Source organism: Mesoplodon densirostris, chromosome 2, assembly GCF_025265405.1.
Source record: "Mesoplodon densirostris isolate mMesDen1 chromosome 2, mMesDen1 primary haplotype, whole genome shotgun sequence".
In the NCBI taxonomy this organism is placed as follows: domain Eukaryota; kingdom Metazoa; phylum Chordata; class Mammalia; order Artiodactyla; family Ziphiidae; genus Mesoplodon; species Mesoplodon densirostris.
Window position 1 is genome coordinate 33938505 of NC_082662.1, and position 23878 is coordinate 33962382.

The window sequence follows — 23878 nt, forward strand, 5'->3', positions numbered from 1 at the left end:
AGATGGAGAGAGGAGATACTGATTTGAGAGATATTTGGTCTTGGTGATGGTGTAGATATGGCGGTTGAAGAAGAGAGGTATAAAAAATGATGTATAGGGCTTCCCTGGTGGCGCAGTGGTTGAGAGTCCGCCTGCCGATGCAGGGGACATGGGTTCGTGCCCCAGTCCAGGAAGATCCCACATGCCGCGGAGCGGCTGGGCCCGTGAGCCATGGCCGATGAGCCTGCGCATCTGGAGCCTGTGCTCCGCAACGGGGGAGGCCACAACAGTGAGAGGCCCGCGTACCGCAAAAAAAAAAAAAAAAAAAAAAAAGAAAGAAAATGATATATAAATTTCTGACTGCTGTGTTTGAATGGATGGAGGTGTAATTGATTAAGATGGAGAAGAATGGAGGAAGAACAGGTTTTGTGGCAAGAGATTGAGAGTTCAGTTTGGAATATGCCATTCAGAAAATTAGCACCAATTTACATTTTCACCTCTAAATTTGAGACTACATGAAAAGTTTACATCTGGGGGCCTGATCTGTACAGATTTGTGTTTTGGAGAGATTATTCTGGTGGGAGTCTGTTTAGTTGTTACTCAGTGAGCTCTTTGAAATAGGGAATCTCATCTTCATTGTCTCTGCCTTTGTATTCCTGGTACCTAGCAGGCAGAGTGCTTGGCACATAGTAGGTACTCAATAAATAATATTAAAAGAATGAATGCTTAATACAACATTGTAAATTAACTATATTTCAATAAAAATTTTTAAAGAAGAGCTAACAAAAAAATCTTACGCCCGTTTTAAAAAAATGAACGCCTATAGGTGAGATATGAGAAGGTCTAGGTAGAAATGGATAGATTCTGGGTAAGTTTCCAAGGTAGATTCAACAGGGCTTGGATGGAAGATGGAAGAGAATTTCTCTCCCTTCCTTGACCCTTCCTGCTGAAGAGCTTTTCAACAGCTCCAAGATGCTGGCAGGTCTAACTTATGGGTATCCATTGATTTAGCAATCTTTTTCCCCCTTAACATTTATTTTTTGTAACTCTATAGCTTAGAGATCAACAAGTTGTAATTATTATAATAGTAGCTTCAAGCTATCTGTAACTCTAGTTCTATTCTCTCTGCTGATTTCTCAAGCCCAGAACCCTCCTAGGCCTAGTAGCTCTGGTGATGGGGGAAGTTTCAGCAGCAAGAAAAATTTGCAGCTGGGCATCAGTAGTTAACTCGGTTACGTAGAAGCCATCCAGTAGTTGAATGTAAATTGGATTTATTTATATGCTTTCCATTTTACAAGTGGAGAAATAAGCCCTGGAGAATCTTGTCAAAAGGCATGTAACTAGTCAGTGTAAGCCCAGATTTCCCTGATACTGGGCTGGTACTTACTAGAGCTGATTTCTTGACATATTAGCCAAATCCATATACTTTCTTCATTTTTACTGATCCCTCATCGCAGAGTGATTATTTATTAATTTTAATATTGCTTAATGCTTCTTGAGCCTGCTTGTAGGCCCCTGATGAATATGTTCACTTAGCCATGACCTTGCTCTTATGTTGTGCTAATCACTACCAGTTTATATCGCTGTCTATCCTCTTTACTTTCAAAATGGTTTGAAATATTGCCTCTCAAGAGTCTCTTTCCATCTTCAACTTCAAAATGGTATCTTTTATATTTTCTCCCTGGTTGCCATGGCCAATGTGTATGGAACAATTGGATTATCTTTGCATGTATCCCATGTTTAAGTAGGCTGGCCTTGTAGCGACAGTACCAGGTACTGTGGAATCCAGGCACATCAGATGGCTGTCAGCTTCCCACCTTCCTCTGTGTGTGCAGTGGAGGCGCGTATGGACACCAGGGCAGGACGGGGGTGTATAACAGAAAAGAGGAACAGCTGGGGGTTTAAGTAGTATATTCTCAAGGAATATTTTGAGGGAGATAAAAGAAGCTGCTTAAAATTTCATGTTTTCTAGAAGACTTTGAAATTGTATCGAGGGTAAGTTTCTTTCTGCTCTTCAGTCCATTGATTTTGATTTTGACGTTTTAGGACTAGAACTCACATTCCTGTCTAAGAAGCAGCATTCTGTGGTGTTGCATAGTGTTGGTTTATACATATGAATTCATTAACATGCCCTTATCGGACTTCCCTGGTGGTGCAGTGGTTAAGAAACCACCTGCCAATGCAGGGGACACGGGTTCGAGACCTGGTCGGGGAAATCCCACATGCCGCGGAGCAACTAATCCGGTGCACCACAACTACTGAGCCTGCGCTCTAGAGCCCGCGAGCCACAACTACTGAGCCCACGTGCCACAACTACTGAAGCCTGCATGCCTAGAGCCTGTGCTCTGCAACAAAGAGAAGCCACCGCAATGAGAAGCCCGCGCACCACAACGAAAAGTAGCCCCCGCTCGCTGCAACTAGAGAAAGCCCAGGCGCAGCAACGAAGACCCAACACAGCCAAAAATAAATTAATTAATTAAAAAACAAAACAAAACATGCTTTTATCATGAAGGAGATGAATGGGAAATGGGTTCCAGAAATCTCATTCTATGCCATGTTCTTATATGTAGCTCTCTTTTATTATTACCCCTCCATATTCTCAGCACTGTGATGTGAATATTATTGTATACATTTTGTAGATGAGGAAACTGGGGTTTAGGAAGCTTAAGTATCTCTCTGAAGGTCACACAGCTAATCATTGATGAAGCTGACCTTCGAAATGTAAGTTTTTTTCTGGCTGCAAAGATTATGCTTTTGATAACACCATTTTCCCATATTTTCAGCCATATAAGTATCTCTCCTGTGTTTTCCTTTTCTCCAATTTCAGAATCCTTTATGGAGCATGCAGTTATTGATTAATAAATCTAGTGGCTTAAAACTAAAGGAGGCTGAGTGTCTGAGATAGAACTGTCCGTATTTCACTGGGAAAAGGTTGTAGGAGGGATGTGGGAGGGGGAGCAGAGAAGGCTTCCTCTGACCTTTCATGAAAATTTTATTGCCTGTGTTTCTATACTGAGGCCTTGTTAGTGGCTCTAGAATATCAGGATTTAGTCTTGTATTCCTCCGAGGCAAAGAGACGTTAAATACTCTGGAACGGGATCTGGAGAAATTCCACAGTTGTGACAGTAGCTTAGATGTTTAGGAATCACCTTCTCCAGACTTAGGGTCAGGAAGCAAATAGCATAACATTCCACAGGTAACTTTTTACTTTTTTAATTTTTAATTTTATTCTTGGCTGCGTTGGGTCTTTGTTGCTGAGCACGGGCTTTCTGTAGTTGCAGTGAATGGGGGCTACTCTTCATTGCGGTGCGCGGGCTTCTCATTGCAGTGGCTTCTCTTGTGGAGCATGGGCTCTAGGCGTGTGGCCTTCAGTAGTTGTGGCTCGCGGGCTCTAGAGCGCAGGCTCAGTAGTTGTGGCACACGGGCTTAGTTGCTTCCCGGACCAGGGATCGAACCCATGTCACCTGCATTGGCAGGCAGATTCTTAACCACTGCACCACCAGGGAAGTCCCACAGCTACCTTTTAATTAGTGTTTTTGGCTTCTGATTTTATTAGCAAACAAATATAATGTAACTATCTTATGAGTTCTAGAATCTCAAGCAAAGGGAAAATGGTAAAGAAACATGAAATATTAACTTTTGGTCCCATTTTAAATCCTGTATAATTTAGATTTTATCTGAGTTCCTTTATGAAAACTGTAACCCAAAATAGACATACAGCACGCTAAGGAACCTCATTCACATCTATTTAGGTTTTCTGTTTTGTGTTTATGTTAACTCCCACTGAAAGAAGTGTGTGGATCATTTGTGTGTTTATTGGCTACATAGCAAATCTCTGCAAATCTGTCTGGGGATTTGAAGGGACTGAAGGTCTTTTTAGAAGATAAATCTGAGGCTAGCAAGATTAGAGCAGTAAGAGGGTATTGGGATAAAATTTCAGGCAGAGAACGCCACCTGGTGGTTATAAGGAGGACTTGAGCCTTCTGTATTTGTAGTTTTTGCTGTAGTATCAGTAATATCTTTGTCCAAAAATTACATTCTTACTTATAATTGTGGATTCAAATTCCTAAGAATCATTTTCTGCCATATGATTTTAGCATTCCCTTATTAATAAAACTGCTGCCAAAACCCTTAGACCAACAGAATTGAAACCTCATGTCCTTTGTTGCTCCAAATGCAGGTCCTGTTTATCTCTGTAGAAAATCAACTAGTGTCTTTTCACCTCTTTATCAAAACCTCTAACTTTGACATCATGCTTCTTTTATGTGGTAAATTTCTGCTTAGTGGAATGATGGCAGAGGAAATATTAGTGATTTTTCAGCAAGTGTTTGGCAGGTGTCATATAAGAGTAAGTCAGTTTTATCCTGTATAAAAATTATGAAGAAGAGTTTGAAAATTTCCCAGAGTGATTATTAGGGTGAGCAAAGTTGGCAGGGGATGGGAGATTATGTAACAGAATTTTACTGAAATACATATCTGAGATTTCCTTTTTATTGCTATAAGTATCTTTATTGTTTGACAATCGTGAATCTAAATAATTCTGTAGTTGGGTAAAGTAGGGACATCAGCCCGAGGGGAAAGGATCCTATTAAGTGAATCTGGATGCATATTTTATAGGCCTGGTTGGGAGGGGAAGATAAACAAAGTTTTAAATTTCAGGCTGAGCCTTGAGCTGGCATGGCATGTCTGTATCTTTTTTCCTGGTAGGAAAACTGAATCCAGGTCTCACTACCATTGAAATGTTTCTTGAGGGAGGGCTGTTCGTGTAAGATACTAAATAGAATGTGACATGACTTCCCATTGTTCTCCTGGGATTTTTAAAAACCATGAGTAACAGTATTATAATATTTGCATTTCAACACTCATATTATCAGACACTGTAAAAAGCTGCTCCATACTCAAATGCCCACACATTATATAATCCCATTAATATAAAATGTCCAGAATTGGCAAATCTACAGAGACAGAAAGTAGATTTGTGGTTGCCTGGGGCTGGGGTGGGGGAAGTTGGGAGGAAATGGGGAGTGCTTGCTAATGGGCTTGAGATTTCTTTTTGGGGTGTACACCATCACCAGAATTAGATAGTGGTGATGGTGTACAACTGTCTGAGAATACTAAAAACCACTGTGTTGTACACTTAAAAAAAATTTAAACTTAAAGCAAGCTGATTCTTGGAGGAATGAACAAAACCAATTTTTTAAAGAAAGGTGATTATGGGAATTCCCTGGCAGTCCAGTGGTTAGGACTCAGCACTTTCACTGCCAGGGCCTAGGTTCAATCCCTGGTTGGGGAACTAAGATCCTGCAAGCTGCACAGCACAGCCAAAAAAATAAAAATAAAATCTAAAAAAAAGTTTTTTAAAGATGATTGTGGTAACAATTCTCTCACTTATGTTCTAGCAGAAATGTTGTCTGATAATCTAAATATTCCACTTTGGGTCTTGAATGTTGTTTTAATTTGTACTTTATTGCCCTGTTCCTGACCTTCACAGGACCACGATGGGCCTCCTGGAACATTGGTGTGTTCATCTGCATTCGATGTGCTGGAATCCACAGGAATCTCGGGGTGCACATATCCAGGGTAAAATCAGTTAACCTCGACCAGTGGACTCAGGAACAGATCCAGGTATTTACACAGCCCAAGAGTGAGTCAACTGCTCCCATACTTCCATGTAAAAGTAGTTCCGGATGAATTTCAGTCAAACTGGGCATAAAGGTGAAGGTAAAGGAAAGTTTAGTTGTTAAACACTTATGTCACATTTAACATTTTTAATCTTTATATTTAAGACACAAGTTTTTCTACTTATATTTTGCTTCCTTCAAAGCACTAATAGTCTATGGACTAGGACCCCATGGATCCATGAAGGTATAAAGGGGGATCTTTGGATTATTTTCTAAGGGCCTTGGCATTTGCAGATCTAACGTTTATAGTTTTAGATACTCACTTAAAAAAAGAAAACCCTCCAACACATAGACTTATAATAGTGTTTTATTGCAGAAATGCATATATGAATCTTGCTTGCTGTTAAGTTGGTGGGCTGGGCGTGAGACACTTAAGTTAGTGAGTCCAGCCTGGCCCAAGAGCTGCACCTCGATGTGGCTTCATTGTTCTATATTCTCTTCCTGCATTGAAACTTGTTAAAGTAATTAAAAAAAAATTTTTTCCTTTGTCTGGGGGGAAAGAAGCTCCAAAGAAAACCAGTTGCTAAAGTTGGTGTTAGAAATAAGAGGTTATTCCTAACAGAAAATGGCTTTAGAAGTTACCTTAGATTATTTTTATGGATTCACTAAAGGACTAAAAGGTTAGTTATATTTTCCAGTTACACTTTACTGTATCTTATAAAGGAAATTACATGCCATGGAGGTATTTGGGAATTTGAAGATTTTTTAAAATCTTGGAATTTCTCTCTCACAAGTGTTAAGGAGTCTTTCAAAAGCCTAATGAGAAACACATTTATTGGTAATACAGTGGAATAGGTTAATTACTGCTATAAACTCAGAATTGTAGTTGTTCCTGATTATTGCCTGCCTAATTAGGCACTGATTATTGCCTGCCAAGTAGACATTTTGATTGGCAGCTATGTCTTGGACTTTCACATGGGATCTTGAATTATTATTGAATTACGTGTATCCTGTCAGACAAATCTTTCAATAAAAGGAGGAGGGGTGGCAGGAAAGACAGCTGTGAAAGTAAATGGCTGGGAGTAGAGCAGAGAGAATCATGGCTTGGAAACCAGAATACAGGTTTCAATCTCGGGTCTGCCACTCCCTAGGTTGGTTCTTCAATTGTAAAATGGTACAATTGGGTGAGAAGTTTTTCAGTTCTTTCCTGACGTGACATTCCTTGTTTCCACATCTTTTTTATTGCAGTGCATGCAAGAGATGGGGAATGGAAAGGCAAACCGACTTTATGAAGCCTACCTGCCTGAGACCTTTCGGCGACCTCAGATAGACCCGTATCTTTTCTGGAGCAACTCAAAAGGCTGAGTGGTTTTTTGGGTGTTTTGGGAGAGTCACACAAGACTCAGAACCCATGATCTGACTGGGCCATATTTATATGTGGATTAGTCGAAGTCTGGCTTTTCCTCTCTCCTGCAACCAAGGCACACAGGAAGTCCACATATACTTTCTAATGTCAAAATGGTGGTGTCACATGGGGAAGACTTGTTCAGGAATTAAGACTGCAGTGGTTCACTGTGAATTCTTCCATAAAGTGACATCTCCAATAATTTTTGGATCTATGAAACCATTGTTTGATAAAAAGAATAGTTTATTGTGCTGTGCTGAGTTAGCAAAACTGCCATTCATTTTTAACATCTTTTTATGTCCTAGCTCAAAGAATTAACTGTTGTTGACCAGTTAATCCATAACTTTCTTCCCCCATCCCCTCAAAAGGAGATAGCACCCAGCTCACAAAACCAAAACCCCTGAACACAGTGCTTCTCAAAATGTGGTTTGTAGACCATCTTGTTAGAGTTTGCTTTTGGTGGGTGCAGGTGGAACCTGTTAAGTGCAGATTTGGGGCCCTGCAGAGGATCCACCGATCAGAATCTGGCAGTGGGGCACAAGAGGTTATAAGGGACACTCGGTGCCTTTGTTTAAGACTTGTTGACTTAAGGGCTTTAAAATAGATAATTCACTGCTTTACCTGTATTCTAGAACAGCCACAGGCTCCACTGATGTCAAAATGAAGATTGATCCCATTTTCTGCTATCATTACTCTGAAGGAAAATCCTAGGAAATGGTGATTCCCTGCAGTAACCACGAAGGAGGCATTTAAAGGTTTTGGTCAGGGAAACCCCATGTGAAGAGACAGGAGCCATATGGGGAAACCAGGCAGGAGGGAGAGAGGAGAACAATGTTCCATGGGATACAAATTGACCTTTTATAGTCATTCCATGAGAAAGATTTGTTTGATTTATCCTTAATAAGCTTTTTGCAGAGCTGTCGAGGGATTTATTCGAGATAAATATGAGAAGAAGAAATACATGGACCGAAGTCTGGACATCAATGCCTTTAGGGTTGGTTGTAAATCTTTCAAGTTTTTTTCATAATAAGTAATTTGCTTATTAATCAGTCCAGGTGGGAATTTGAAGAACAGCTACCAAAATACTCTAAGACCATAAAGAAAAAAAAAAGTAGAAAAAAGCCAGCTATAGAATCAAGACCATGAGGTATCATGGAGCAAACTTTTGCTGCAGGGATGGACCAACCATCAGTGAATTCTTTACCTTGATTTGAATTTAGATGTTAGTGATTCCCAGTTCCAAATTCTTCAAATGGACATGTTGGGCATGCTAGATCAAACAGAATAATATGTGTATGTATGTTTATACACGTGTGTGTGTGTATGTGCATTTTTTTGCTGTAAATGCAGTCAACAAAATTAGGTGTAATTAAAGCACCAGAGTTTCCTTCAGTTTGACCGGAATATTATTTCCAGTGTGTTGACAGACTGCCAATGGGACCCTTGTTCTTGAGAGGGGGTTTTAGGAGACTCCCAGTTGCCAAATACACTTTTCATCCTAGGCGTGTAGTTAGAATCTGAAGTACAGTGTATGATAACTGGACAAGTATAACATACAGGAGGAAAAACAACACGGTTTCTGGAAGAAGAAAATATGCCTGACTAATGACAACTAGAGTGGAACCAATAAATATGACTATTTAGACCTTCAAAGCCTTTGACAAGACTCTATAGTAAATTTGCCTTGGAATAATTGACTGTTTCTCTAACCAAAGAAGTATGGAGAATATGGGATTCTCCAGTTCTAGCCAAGGACCTATCTAGCTATCTAACAGATCTTCTATCTGTTATTTATTTTAATGGAAGATGTACTAGCCAGTGAAATCATTAAGTTTACACAGGACTCTAAGCCCTTCCAGGTAATTTAAAGTCAAGCTAATTGGAATCAGCTCTAGACTGATCTTTTGAGCTTGTGTGAAAAGGGACACTAACTGGGAGGTGAATTTCAGTGTAGGCGAGTGCAGGGTAATACGTGTAGTTAGGTAAAGATAATTCCTTCTCAACTTAGTATGAAGGACTCTTACCTCACGGTCATCCAGAAAAGGGACCTGGAAGTTATTGTAACTGTCCCAAGAAAGAATTAACCCAGTGTACAGGTACGGCTTAGATAGCATCATCAAAAAGGGTTTGAAACCAAAGCACAAACGTTTCCTTTCATTTGTAGAAAACTATGGTCTGTCTCCTTAGCTCTATTCATTGTACCAGAACATATGAAATCAGACAAGGTCAGAAAAAGGTATCTGAGATAATTCAGAAGGTGGGAGAAGAGGAAAGAGTAGCTATATGGAGATAGATAGTGTTCATTCGTAATTAGGTTGCTGGTGTACCGTATCCATGAAAGCAGCCTGTTTTACTCACTGAATGTTTTCATTTAGGAAGGAAATATTTCCTATGTGCCAAAGAGCTATTTCAAACTTTTTTATTTGATGTACTTAGATTTTTAAAAAGTACTCTTGTAAAGATTTATATGCCAAGAATTAATATTTGCTAAGTGAAGGCATTTATTATCAAATCTAAAAGAAACTGGCTTTGTTAAAGAGTATTCTTTTTAAATAGACAGATAAGACATTTTTAACTTCAAGAAATAAAGTGTTCTGTATTAAAGCATTACACTATGCATGAAACAGACATAGCTGCATGTGTTCTTCATGATTATAATACCACTTTATAGATAATATGAAAGTTAAAGTGGAAAATCCATGCCTACTCTTATCTTTACTAATGATTATCATTTTGGTGTGTTTGCCCATTTTTTTCCTACTTTTTGGAGGCGTAATTATAATACAGTTATATAGAATGTCTCCTGCTTTTACTCGACTTAACAGATCATTTTTTTTGTAACATTACTTGTTAGTTTTCACAACTTGTAATTGTTGAATCTTATTCAGTGAGTAACTAGATCACAGTTTATTTTACTATTCTGCCCTGTGGCATAAAGGTTAAGTTTTTCTTCAGCATATAAAATTCTGGGATGAAGTTCTTGGTGTATATAACCTTTTCCATGTTTTGGATTATTTTCTTAAATTACATTACAAAATATCATATTACCTAGGGCAAAGGGTTTCAGTATTTTTCTTTGTACTTTTGCCAATATACTTTCTAGAAGTTGTGCTATTTTATACTGTCTTCTCAGCATTGGGTAAGAGTGGTAGTTTTACTCAATCCCTACCAATATTAGATATTATTATTAAGATTTTTCTCCCTCAAAAAGTGTTTTTTTTTTTTTTTTTTTTTTGGCTATGCCTTGCAGCTTGAGGGATCTTAGCTCCCCAGCCAGGGATTGAACCTGGGCCCTCGGCAATGTAAGTGCAGAGTTCTAACCACTGGACCTCCAGGGAATTCCCCCGAAAATGAATTTTAAATTTCACTTTTTGATCATTAGCAGGGCTGACCATTTTTCATGTGTATGCTATACTTCCTTTTTTTTTTAGTCAAATTTTATTTTTAAAAAAAGCAGATCAACATTACAATTCAAGAACCTAATGTAAATATGCACGTGACAATGAAGCACATCTGAGTATGGAGTGAAAAAGTTTTCCAAAAAACCATCAAACATATCATCTCCAAATACCCAAATAATAAATCACTTCTACAGGCCTTTTGTTGAGTGGAATCATAAACAAAGAACAGACGATTTACTGCTGCGAAAACAAATCTGTAGTACAGTAGTATGAATCTTGGGTATTAAGCATAATCAGTTGAATCAAGTTAGGGAGTTGAAAATCTAATAAGAAATTTGTGTGTATGAGAGAAAGTCTATAAGGCAGTTGACCCAAGAGCAACTGGGATATCAAACTTGTTCAGTGAGACCAGACATTATTTTAAATCTCCATATTTTGAAGGCAATTAACAATTACAATTCCAACAGCCCACAAACTAAATTAAAAAACTGTAGAAAGCAATTAAAACTATGTTCAAAGAGCCACTTTTTCAGCTCAATTTCAGCACCCCAAGGGAAAAGAAAAGCATCCATGACTATCACAGACGAAAACAGAATGAATGTCATCGGAATCAGTTATTTTTCCCCACTGAGGTATAAAGTCTATATAGAAATTTGATACTATACTATAACAAATTGTACTTCTCATAGTTCTGTTTTAATTTCCTTTAAACCCTGTTTAATATAGTTTTTTTAATTGTTGTAAAAATGTTTTCGTGATTCTGAATCTGGTTCCAGTTCTTTTTCATTTATTTTTATATCAATATTTAATACACTGGCTACCAGTTCTAATCAGAAAAAAAATCTTGGACGTCTCTTCATTATAACAGCATATTCAGCAGAAATTACTGATGTGCAAGCAAACCATAAAAGGTACAGCTCTCTGGAAATCACATTTCATAGATTGTTTCAGTCTGAATATTCTTTACAATGATTCTTGACGGAAGACTCTTCCAATCTTGTAAACATCAGTGTGCACAGTCTTGCTACTATGTAGTTTCATATCCTTGAACAGGAGGGCCGGTTCACAGCTAGTGAAAGCGAGAGCAGTCTAAGTTTTAATGGCTGATAAACCCTACATCCTACAGGAGGAAAGCACTTTTCCTTTTTTGCTACTTAAGAATGTGGCAGAAATGGATGCTGAGGTAGCCCAGTCAATCCTTATTTTTTTCTTTTTTTGTAAATTTGGTCTCAGAATTCTGGAAGGGTAACATGTCGAAGAAGCCACTGCTGGGACTGGCTTCCATTGCAGTCTCTAATGCTGGGCACCTGGCTATCCTCTTCTGTGGCTTTATCTAGGCACTGATTACTGTTCACATGCTGCAGGGTTAATTTCACCGGGTCATACTCCCAAAGTTGGTTGCCTTTTAGGTGGTAGCATTTGAGCATTGTGACTGGGCCATTAAGTTTGGAGACACCCAAGCAAAAGTCATCTGTTTTAATTTCTTTGTTGGCAGTGTAAGAGAAAACCTGATTACCTCCCATACCGTGACAGTTAAAAATTCCAACTTTTTCATTCTCTTTTCTAGCCATGTTATCCAGACACTGATTTGTTTCCACATTTCGTATCTCTCGCAAAGAGAAATAGTGATGTGGAATCTGAGAATCGGCATAAATATTCTCTAGGTACCAAGAGAAAGGTCTGCACTGGAGTTTGCTTCTTAGACCAAGTCTTGGTGATATATCTCCGTAATCTACCTTTGTAACACCTCGAGAAATTATATAGAAGAAATGCTTGAATTCATCCATACACACTTCTGCAAGTCATCTGTTATTTTTATTGATAATCTGCCCTGTGCCTCCTGGAAACGTGTAGGGTGTAGCTTTCTGAAACACATGTCCAACGTGTGAGCAAGTAACAATCTCCAAAATTCCTCCACACTGCCAAATCCTAAAGGAAATTTCTAGGTTTCCTCCTCCCCAAATATCCATTCCAGCATCATATGTTCCAATTTCCTGAAAGTAATCTCTGTGGAAAAACGGCCTCCTGCCATTGTAGGTGTTCTCACAGGAAGAATTCGATCACCTTTCCTTCTGTCCATTTCTCTTTGGGGAACAAGATACCAGCGAAAATTAAGCTTCCAGTTGAATCCACCATGGGTCATGTCAGAACCTGCCATGTACTCAAAAGTATCATCACTGATCACATCAATGATAGGATAGTCCACGGTCTTCCTGTCATGTTTGATCCTGGCTAAGAGAGGCTCCAGCCACCCCACTGTCCACTCACAGTGAGCATCTAAAAAGGTGATCACTTGGCCTTTAGACACTGCAGCTCCTTTTAACCTAGCTCTGATCAATCCAGAGCCTTGCTTCATTCGAATTACATGAACTGGTAATTTAATTTTTTCACATAACTCTCTAGAGGTCTTTTCAAAAAGTCTCTTTCACTGGCATCATCTACTAGAACAATTTCTTCTAGCGTGTGTCTTGGTGAGCGATTCATGACACTATGGACAGTTCGCAGAAGTGTGCTCCAAGCCTCACTGTGGGAAACAGTCACCACACTTGTTGTGATAATATTCCTTGTATCCAGGAATATTATCTGGATACACCTTTGTTTTACACCTTTCTAACCTAACATCTGGTAAAGATCTGTTGAGGGCAGTCATCTCACTTGCCGTTAAATTGAATTGATTGATTTTAAACATCTCTTTCATCTTTTCTGGATCCTCTTTAGTAGGAATAAGGACTGGTTTCCCCATTTCTCCAGGACCTTCATGAGGCTTTTGTACCGGCTCTAGAACATCCCCAGCAGGAAGTCCTCTCTCTGTTTTTTCATCACATTTTTTGCATTCACTGAAGTAAAACAGCAGGAACATATCCAAGAGTACCCAAATCAAGGAGATGGCTAGGACCACCTTGCAATACGCAAATTTTCTCATGGCACTTTAAGTCAAATGCAAAATTTAAAAATCTATATAAATATACAAAGATCATGAAAATTATTCCAATCCAGTTTCATCAGAAATCACGTTCATAACCCTGGTCCGCGCGCGGCGACGGCGGCGGCGCCGGGCGCTCCTCGGGGCCGGCCCGGGCGGTCACGGCTCGGTCCCGTGGGCCGCAGCGCGAGCGCTACTTGTCCGGCTGCCGTCCGCTGCGCCGCCTCCTCGACCACTGCCTGCGGCTCCCCCGACGCGAGCCCTGCCTCCGCCGCCTATACTTCCTTTTATATGCCTGTGTTCTTGTTTACTCTGTGGCTCTGTTATGCATTCAGATTTCTTTTGATGATAAAAATGTGACCAGTAACAGTATAATCTGTGAAAGTATTATGAAACTGCCTCTGCAAGTAACAAAAACTGAGAAAGACTCTAATATTCTGGTTTTGATGTGCTTTTTGGTTTTATACAGATGATGCATTCAGGACACCCTAAAAGGGATACTTGAATCCTTTTACTCATTTTTGCCTTATTTTCTTGGTTTTTGTTTTTCTAATCTTTAAGCTTGGTTTATTTTCTTCTTTTTAAAAAAGGAGATGAAGAGGGAGAGAACTTTTGATGGAAGTTAGAAAATCACAGAGGCTGTATGCCGAGTAAGATGAACAGTTTTCACCCCTGTGCCAAGATGAGCAAGTTAAACTAGGGTCAAAAAGGGGCAGCAAAACAGGTGAAATGGTTTAACCCCTGTAGATAACGCAGTCTGCACACTAGCGGTCATAAGTGTGTTAGAACAAGGAGGGAGGTGCTTAAGAAATTTGAAAGACGCCTCTTGCAGCCTTGAGGCCAGGGTGGAAGAGGCCAATGCTCATGCCCCACACCAAGAAACCCCGAGTTTGTCAGACTCCTACATCAGATTCAGTAGGGATATTTGTGTCCTTTTGGGCCATTTGAGGTTATAATTTGTTGAACTGTTAGTCACCAATGGGCCTGTTCTTTGTCTTGTTTTGTTAAATCATCATAGAAAGAAAAAGATGACAAGTGGAAAAGAGGGAGCGAACCAGCTCCGGAGAAAAAAATGGAACCTGTTGTTTTTGAGAAAGTTAAAATGGTAAGTGGGGAAGTATGTGCACTGTGTGGACGGCCTTGTTCACATGGCGTGTTCACATGTGGAGGGGACAGGTGGGGTGGTATTGATAGCATATCGTACCATTGCACCTGGGGCTAAAGGGGGGCCACGTTTAGGTTAGATCACCCGCTGACATTTCTGCTGCTTTCTCATTGCCTTGTTGCTGCCTGATCTGCTCTGTAACACTTCTTTTGGGGTCCACATGGGAGCTTAGGAAATGCATCTGTCCCATCTGAGCAAGAGGCACATTTCATGGCAGAATGCCAAGGCTCTGTGACACCTTCTGAACAGAGGCTACATTAGTCCTTCTCTCCTTAGACCTTCTTTACCTCGTTTTCCTGCTGTGGTTAAGAACAGTCCAGAAGCCAGGCTATCCTCATCCATTTTAAACCATTCCTTCTTGTATTCTTGCTCTGTCATATGGAAGTAGACACCTTTCTTTTCCCACAGGACCTATTGTGGTAGTAGATGCTCCACTATAGGAGTTTAGATTCTTGGGAAAGAGGACTTTTTACTATTTGCTTAAGGAAGAGTCTTTTATCATCATTCTGAATTGCACTGTCTGCAGAACACATTCCTTAGTGATACTGGCAGAGTGAATTAGGTAACCTTTAACTGAGCTCCTTTTTGGTATTAAAGGTTTTCTAATCACTGGGAGATGTGCTGGCTCTTGTACCATCAGACACCTGCCTTTATTCTTGGCTTTTCCTGGGACCAGAAACTGCTGCTTCTGTTGGATACCCTGATCTGTGGTTGTCTTGGTTTCAGAAAGATCTGTCTCTTCAGAAAGCCAAATAAGCACAGATGACAGCTTTGTTTTTCACTTTAGGTTTGATTTCTGCACTGTGCCTCCTGACTTGATTTTTTCACATGATACTTCCTGAGTTGTGTTTCTTTGGTAACTCTCTTTGAATAACAGCAACCATGCCCCAAGAATCCCTGTGGCTTTACAGTAGAGAGGAGAATAGAAGGTTCAAAAACACCTGCTTATTTTTTTCTGTAACGTATTTTCACCTTAGCCACAGAAAAAAGAAGATCTACAGCTACCTCGGAAAAGTTCCCCGAAATCCACAGCACCTGTCATGGATTTGTTGGGCCTTGGTAAGAGTTAGACTTTTCCACTCCCATAATCATACAAATTTTGATGAATTCTCTGTGATCCTGGGAAGATAGGTAGAGATGGGACTCTTCAGTTGGTGGCTTCATCACTAAGATTGTTCCCTCGTGTTCTTCCTGTTGTTTTACATCTGAGCAGTTGTTCTAAGAGGTGTTTCATGTTTCACTGTACTGTGAAAAATGTACAGTAATAGAGTAGTGGTTAAGTCCAGTAGTGGTGGAGCATGGCCTTTGGAGCCAAAGTCCCAACTCTGCCACTTACTATCTATGTGACTTTGGGTAGCTTACCTAACCTCTAAACATTACTTTCCTAACCTATGTAGTGAGGATGATACGAGTCTACTTCAAAGATGATGTTGGAAGGATTAAATGAGATAAGGCCTCTAAAACTCTTAGCTCCTTGCCCAGCACAAACTAAGCATTCATTAAACGTTAGCAAGTTTCACTAAACCAGCACCTGTGAGCCCTGCCCCCATCCCTCTCATTTTCCAGGTGCATCCTGTTTCTGAGATGGCCCATTACCTTGTGATCATGATTTTCCTCCAAACTTTTGAAACCCTGAGCTAGTGGTTCTACCCCTTTCAGAAATAAGGGCCTATTCTTACCTTTCACAGTACTGATGGCTATACTTTGTTTCAGTCCATTCCTGCTGATTTAGGTTATTGGCTACTTCGGCTTCTAATGTCTGTACTTCTCATTTCTCTCTGAAAATGAGTCCTACACAGCTTTGCCCCTCAAATAGCCCGAAAGGAGCCAGCCAGCCCCCTTGTGGTGGTGCTAACGTAGCCTTCAAGCCTGGGTTTCTGCTGTTCTTTGCCTGAAAGCTGGGCTACAGGCTTCTCCAGTCTGTTCTGGGGAATGTGGGGTGAGACCTCTTGTGAGATGCTGCATCCAAGCTGGGTGGTTCCAGAGCATAGATTTCTGGGTCCATGATGGAGCATGTGGGCCTTCGCTGCTTTGTGACTAGAATAGAAGGAAGGAATGGGCTTAATGAGCAGCGCTACGTTTTAACTTTGATCTGTCTTTCCAGATGCTCCTGTGTCCTGCTCCATTGCAAGTAGTAAGACCAGTAATACCCTAGAGAAGGATTTAGATCTTTTGGCCTCTGTTCCATCTCCCTCTTCTTCAGTTTCCAGAAAGGTGAGTCTTGTGGGTGCCTCAGGATTAAAGAACATTCTGGAAAGGGTGATTTTGATAACTTAATCATGGAACCAAGTCATGCTTCCTTGGTGGAATTGGACTTTGGTTTTCTTGATTCTTCCTTTAACGTTATCATCTCTGTTACAGCCTAAGGTTACTATTCATTCCATGTTGTCTCCTGCCCAAAAAGAGTGGGCCCTTTGAGTGGACTTCTGTTGAAGGTGTGTCAGATTGTAAAGGCTGATCCTGTAGGTCAGCTCCTCAGCCTGAGTTATTGCCAGAGAGTTTGTAAGTAGGAAAGACTTGAAACCTTTAATGGCTACCATTTGTGGAATACCTGCTGTATACAACAGGCACAGTGCTAGGTGATTCTGTACCTCATTTTGTATATTTCATTTATGATTTAAAATACTCACCACAACCCTGCAAAATGGATCTTTTATAGATGAGGAAATGTTAGTTCAGAAAAGTTAATGTGACTAGCTTTTCGTTGCACAACTAGTAAGTGGTGGCACTGGGATCTTAATTCAGTTCTCTCTGGATGCATCGGTTGTAGGTCATTTTTATTTGTTTATGTGTTAGTTTTCCACCGAATCACATTGTTTTGCTAAAGAACAAAGAATTGTACCAGAGCTTAACTATCAGGTGTTTCCAGATATTTGTATGGTAAAAGTGTCAGGAAGCTCTTAACTCGAGCCACGAATTCTTATTGCAAATGTTAGAAGCGACAGAGAGAGGCGGGAGGTCCTTACAGAGACCCCCATGAGGACCATTCCAATCCCCACCCCCCGCCCTCTTTGCCCTAAGGTTGTAGGTTCCATGCCAACCGCGGGGAGTGCCGGCTCTGTTCCCGAAAACCTAAACCTGTTTCCAGAGCCAGGGAGCAAATCAGAAGAAACAGGCAAGAAGCAGCTCTCTAAAGACTCCATCCTTTCACTGTATGGATCCCAGACGCCTCAGATGCCTGCCCAAGGTAGAGTTCATGGGGGTCATGGCAATGCGCCGGACAGAGACATGAAGCCTTACATGCAGGAATCATTTGTTGCGACAGGGGCAGTTGCTCTGGGGGCCAGGACATCATACTCCAAACAAACCTGAACATGACATTCCTTGTGAAGCTACCGAGTATCAGGAGATAGAGATTAACGTAACTCAGAGCCATACTTCTGTGGGGTCTGGCATCACAGCTCTGTGAAGTCTGACTCAGGGTCCGGATCTGGACCCTAAAGGGGAAGTGGCTGGGTCCTCAGCCTGCTGGAAGCCATAGCAAGTCTTGTAGGGGCTCTGTCTAACCGTTTTGCTGTGTAAAAGAGCATTCTGAGTTGAGTAATCCTGAGGAATTCTAGCTGGAAAGGAGCAGCCAGTGAGAGTTTGGACTCACGTCATACACATTCCTCTTTAACAGATCTGTATGTATGTTTTCTTGGCAGCAATGTTCATGGCTCCTGCTCAGATGGCATATCCCACAGCCTACCCCAGCTTCCCTGGGGTTATACCTCCTAACAGCCTAATGGGGAGCATGATGCCCCCACCAGTAGGCATGGTAGCTCAGCCAGGAGCTTCTGGTATGGTTGCCCCCATGGCCATGCCTGCAGGCTATATGGGTGGCATGCAGGCATCCATGATGGGTATGCCAAACGGAATGATGACCACCCAGCAGGCCGGCTACATGGCAGGCATGGCAGCTATGCCCCAAACTATGTATGGGGTTCAGCCAGCTCAGCAGCTGCAGTGGAACCTCACTCAGGTAAGCTGCTCCATTTCACTCAGGACAAGAGTTTTGAGCCTCCCTCACGTCTGTCTCACTTAGTGTCTCTCCCTTACCCTTTGAATCCTTACAGTGTAAATGAGATATTGCCAGAGACATTCTCGGGTTTGCTTCATTTATTTATTTTTTTAACAGAAGATCTGTCTAACCTCAGGCTTCCTAAGGCATTTTGGGTTCCTGTAGAATAAGGGTAACTGCCTAATTCTAAAACTCTCCACACATTCATCAAAACAACCTATACAGAGAAACAGTGAGGGCAAATAAAAGCACCCATAACTCAACTACCGCATCTAATAGAATACTACAAGCCTCAAATTACATGACCGTAGGCACATAAACACCGAAATCCAGCGGAGCCAGCATCGCAGAGAGACCATGTGAAAAGAGGAGAGGGAGCAGGGGGCTAGAGGTGACGGAGCATAGATGAAATCACCCCCTAGAAAGAGAAAGCCCTGTCCTGATTAGAGACATGCTGAGAAGAGGTCTGAGATGTTGTGGAGTAGAACTCTGGTTACTTGGAGAATCAAAAACAAGGGACTTGAAATATATAGGTTTATGGGTGGTAGCTTTGGAAAAGCATTGTGTCTAGGAGAGATGGGGATGACCTAGAAGGAGGGGGTGCTCTTTGGAGACCTGGTGGTGAAATGAGAAATGAGAAGTGGAAAAGCGAATCACAAAATCAGAAGATCCACCATTCTCCTTCCCACCAAATTATCATTTCACTATACTAACAGAAGAGGGCGCTCTTGTACTAACAAATCTAGTCGTCTCCCCAAACCCTCTCACCTGTCTGTATTATTGCTGATTCGGAAAAATAGAGCACTACAAACTAAACAGAAAGTGGCAGGTGACATTCATACAAAACTACTATGAGAAGAAGATAGAAAATGGAAATCAAAACATTTCAGGAAGTGGAAATTCTCCCCCAAAAGCAGTCACGAAGTAGAAGAAAACTGTTACACAATCCACCAATCTGAATTAAATGTCCTATAACAAACACTTGCAGATAAGACAAAACAGCCTGAACCAGAAATTTAAAAACTTACAAGCAAAATGGACAAAAAACGGGAAGTTATGAAGTGAAAGTTTACTGAACTCAGGAAACAAATTGAAAAATGACACAATTATCTTAGAAATAGACTGAATTACAAGTTAGTCAAAGGAGAATAGATTCAACTGAAAATATATTTGGCATTGAGGAAAGGCATGAAACAGCTCAGAGAAGAGAACTAAATATAGAGAGTTGTAATAAGAATCAGAGAGAAAGTAATGCAGAAGTTAGGCAAAGAAGACCTAACATAAATGTATTTGGAGACTCCCAAAGAAAATGACAAAGTAGTGGAACAGAATTAATATATTTAAAACTATAATACAAAACCATTTCTTAGAAATAAAAGACTTGAATATAATATTGAAAGAACCCACTGTGTATCTGGAAAAATTGACTCAGAATGGTCAACTCTAACATATCCCAGTAAACTTCTAGACTCTGTAGACAAGAAAAAAAATCCATGAGTCCATAGTGATATTTTTAAAAAGTGGGTGTGGGATAGAAGGAGGGAAAGCCTTCTTTACTGAAGAATGACAACTAATAATTGTAGAAAGGACAGGGTATTCACACATTTTCAAAGAAATACCCTTCAGATTACTTATTAAGTACAGTGAAAGAACATATGATGGATACAACCTTAGATAAGTGATCAAACATAGAATTATCAACAGTGGGTCACATTAATTTCATGTGCTTCCTGGTATCTTATACTAAGAAGGACACATTATCACTTACATAGAATTTTTGCCCAAAATATTTAACTTGGATCCAATCATAAGAAAACATGAGATAAATCTAAATTGAAGTATTTTCTGCAAAATAACCAACCTGGACTCTTAAAACAGTGTCAGGAAAAAATGATGTGGGAACTCTTCTAGATTAAAGGAGACTAAAGAGATGTAAAATTGAAACATAATGTATATTAGAATATAGTGTTAATATTAAATGTCTTGGGCATATTAGTTGTAATGTGGTTCTAGGAAAGTCTTCTTTCTTATGAGATGACTCCTGACTGATTAAGGGGTGAAATGTCACAATATGTGCAATTTTCAGTGCCCTTCAAAAATTTTTAAAAGCTGACACGTATGTATATATCAGAGAGAGAATAAGGCAAAAATGTTAACAATTGGTGAATTTAAGGAGCGATATATGGGTTTCATTCTACTATTCTTTCAATCTTTCTGTAAATTTGAAATTTTCTTTAAAAGCTGGTGGAAGAAAAATAGTTATACCTTCTCCTAAAGGAAAAGAACTTAAACAGAAAATGGACCAGGCTTGGGAAATATAAGGCATTTTTCTTTGGGAAATAGCTTCTTCTGTTCACTGCCAGAGGCCAGGCTTTCAATTGAATTCATAGAGAGGCCCCAACCCCACCCAGGCCTGATGCCACCGACTCTTTTCTCCCAGCAATTTCCCTTCTCATACACTGAAGTCCTGAAGACATGTTGGTCTTTTTTTTTTTTTTTTTTTTTTTTTTGCCTTCCTTTGTTCATTCTGAATGGTCCAGTTTCCTTTTCTTCTTCTTCTTCTTCTCTGCTCGAGCACTTTCCCTGACACTCAGTAATGACTCTGCTGGAGATAAGACAGGAGCGCCAGCACGGAGGCTTCTCTTTATACTCTCAGGGTTGGCCACGGCCAGTTCACAACAGGCCCCTTCTTTTCAGGATGAGAGATTGGAAAAGAAACAGAGACTAACCTCCCATGCCGCTTTTATGTTGACTCGCTCCAGGATTCCCCCTTCCCCTTCCTGAGCACTGGTCTCAGACAACATCTCCCTTCTGGCAAGTCCTTCATCTTCGTGGTCTGGTATCCTCGGAATGATCCGAGAGGGTTCAGGGCAGTTATGTACCACGACAGAGCTCCCCTTTGTCTCACTCTCCCCTCCCCGCAGGCGGAAGGACTCCTTCCCTGCCTGTTGCTCTAATTGGCCGCAGGCCCACAGCCTGGTCTGAGAGTCTCCTCTCTCCCTTTCAGATGACCCAGCAGATGGCTGGGATGAACTTCTGTGGCGCCAACAGCATGCTGAGCTATGGACAGTCCATGAACGGCGGGAACGGACAGGCAGCAAATCAGACTCTCAGCCCTCAGATGTGGAAATGAAAACAACGCACCTGGATGACTGCCACTCTCCTCAGCCGCCTCTCTCCCCGTGTTGCCTCTTTCCCCAGCTGCTCCCCCACCCCTATCCCCTTTCCTACCTCTCTCCGTTTGGTTTAGAAACTGCTCAATCTGTCACTTGGGACTTGGCATTCTGCCCAGCCCAGCCACGTCCCAAACACGTGGACCTCTCTGTTGTTTTCTGTCGTACCTGTCCCCCAGCTCTCCTGACTCCCTCCCCAGCCTCAGCCCTGGTCCTCTCCTGGCACCAGCACCTTAGCAACTGTTGGCAGAAGGCACTTAGACTGCAGGATCAATGTGCACACCTTTGAGCACCTTTCCCACCAGGTGAAACCTCCTATCAGACTCAGAAAGGTCTGATAAGCTATTTCCATATGTTTAAATTTGGGGTGAAAACAGAGGCATCATGCATGCTCCCCTGATTTATGGGAATGAAGAAAGTAATGAAATCAGATTAAATATTCCTTGGGTCTTAGAGCAGGTTGGCCCTAGCCCTGGCGTGAGGCAAACACCCTCCTATGAAGATGAGCAAAACTTTGACTCTACTTTGCCCTGAATTGCTTTCTGGATCTGAGGCTTCAGGACTTGCTGCTTCGGCCAGGCTTTATTAGCACCAAAGACTCTACGAAGGTTCCCCACAAAAACACACACCCGTTTCCCTGCCTCCATCCTGCCTTCAGTAGGATCTGACTTTGTGGCTGGAGGACCAACCCCTCCCGTGGGAATGCAGAGCTTAACATGTGTACTGCTTGTGTGTGTGTGTGTGTGTGTGTGTGTGTGTGTGTGTGTGTGTATTCCGCCTCCCACTCCCTCCCCATCTGCTCTGGGTATTTTTGTTTTTGTTTTTTTAGTTTTAGGTTTGCAACAGAGAGGAGTTAATTTATCAACAGCCTAAAACTGTTGCCAGTTTTTCTTTAGTTAAAAAAAGGTACAATCTCATTGGTAGCTCCCTTCCTCCTTTCCCCTCTCCGCCCTGCCAGTCACTCTCTCCTGCCGGTGTGTCCAGGCTGCTCTGTGTCCCCACCTGTCCAGGTGTATGAGGCAGAGTGCCTGGGCAGTTTTCCTCTTAGTCACCATTCACCCCACTTGAAGATTAAAACAAGAAAACTTTGCTTAAAAGATTTCATCTTTGGGAACCACAACTCCTGGTTGCCTTTCTCCTGTGTATGTGTAAATTCCTTAATAAATATTGCAGGGAAGGACCGCTCGCTTGCTCTCACTGTGTCACTCTTGGAGGAGGGCGAGTTCCACACAGGTTTTCTGCTTTCGAGGGGCAGTTCCCTCACTTTCCGTATTTTTAAAAACTATTACATTTAGGATGGAAAAACAAAAAAGGTCCTACTGCACAGGGAACTATATCCAATCTCCTGGGATAAACCATAATGGAAAAGAATATAAAAAAAGAATGTATGTATGTATATAACTGAGTCACTTTGCTGTACAGCAGAGATTAGCACAACATTGTAAATCAACTGTGTTTCCATTAAAAAACAAAAAACTTTGTACAGAACATACCCAGGGGCCAGGCCCAGGCCCAGGCAGTCAGAAAGGGGGCCTTTCTCCAGGGGTGTCTAGAGTTGTGAGGGAGGGAACTCTGGATTTCTGTACCTGCTGGAGTCCCAGAACATCAGAACTAGAAGCACTCCCCCCCACCCCCCCACCAATAAAAAGCTGAGTCCACACCCCTCCTTCCTTTGAGTTCACCTTTTGAATACTTCCAGGTGTAAGAGAGAGGATAGCACAGTGGCTAAGAAGGTCAGCTCTGGATCAGGCTGCCAGTGTTCATATCCCTTCTTACTTTGTGACCTGGGTAAGCTACTCAACCCCTGGGTCTTAGTGTAAAATGGGACTCAGGGTAATGCTTAAATGAAGCAATTCCTGTGATGCATTTAGCACACAGGGCACTTTGCACTCAAATGTTAGCAAATATTATGTGCCATTATGTGTTAGGTATTAATTCATTCAACAAATATTTAATAAGTGCTTACAATGTGCCAAGCACTGTCTTAGGCTCTGGAATGAAGCAATGAATCAAAACTCCCTGATCTCATGGGGTAGTGTGGTAGGAGAGATGGACAATAAACAAGTAAATAAATTATTTAATTTCAGGTAGTAATAATACAAGGTAAGACAAGTTTAGAGGAGAGGGTAGGTATGGGACCGTTTGGATGGAACAGTCAGAAGGAGGTTACATTGGAACTGAGACCTGAATAAGGAGCCAGTCGTGTGGAGA

General features: G+C 41.2%; 1 protein-coding gene, 1 non-coding gene and 1 pseudogene across 2 annotated transcripts in view; 1 reads left to right on the forward strand and 2 right to left on the reverse strand.

The window, feature by feature from the left end:
- Window positions 1-22835, forward strand: part of SMAP2 (small ArfGAP2) — a 48589-nt gene extending 25754 nt beyond the window's left edge. The window contains exons 2-10 of the mRNA XM_060089587.1: window positions 5471-5604; window positions 6849-6934; window positions 7921-7999; window positions 14348-14434; window positions 15472-15553; window positions 16599-16708; window positions 17516-17681; window positions 18139-18455; window positions 21502-22835. Of these exons, the coding sequence (XP_059945570.1) occupies window positions 5471-5604; window positions 6849-6934; window positions 7921-7999; window positions 14348-14434; window positions 15472-15553; window positions 16599-16708; window positions 17516-17681; window positions 18139-18455; window positions 21502-21627 (1187 nt within the window). The 3' untranslated portion in view covers window positions 21628-22835. The remainder of the gene's footprint in view (window positions 1-5470; window positions 5605-6848; window positions 6935-7920; window positions 8000-14347; window positions 14435-15471; window positions 15554-16598; window positions 16709-17515; window positions 17682-18138; window positions 18456-21501) is intronic.
- TRNAV-UAC (transfer RNA valine (anticodon UAC)) lies at window positions 10271-10343 on the reverse strand. The gene has a single exon. It is a non-coding gene; the product is annotated as a tRNA-Val (tRNA).
- Window positions 11636-13329, reverse strand: LOC132483450 (polypeptide N-acetylgalactosaminyltransferase 1-like; annotated as a pseudogene).
- Window positions 22836-23878: the final 1043 nt, after the last annotated feature.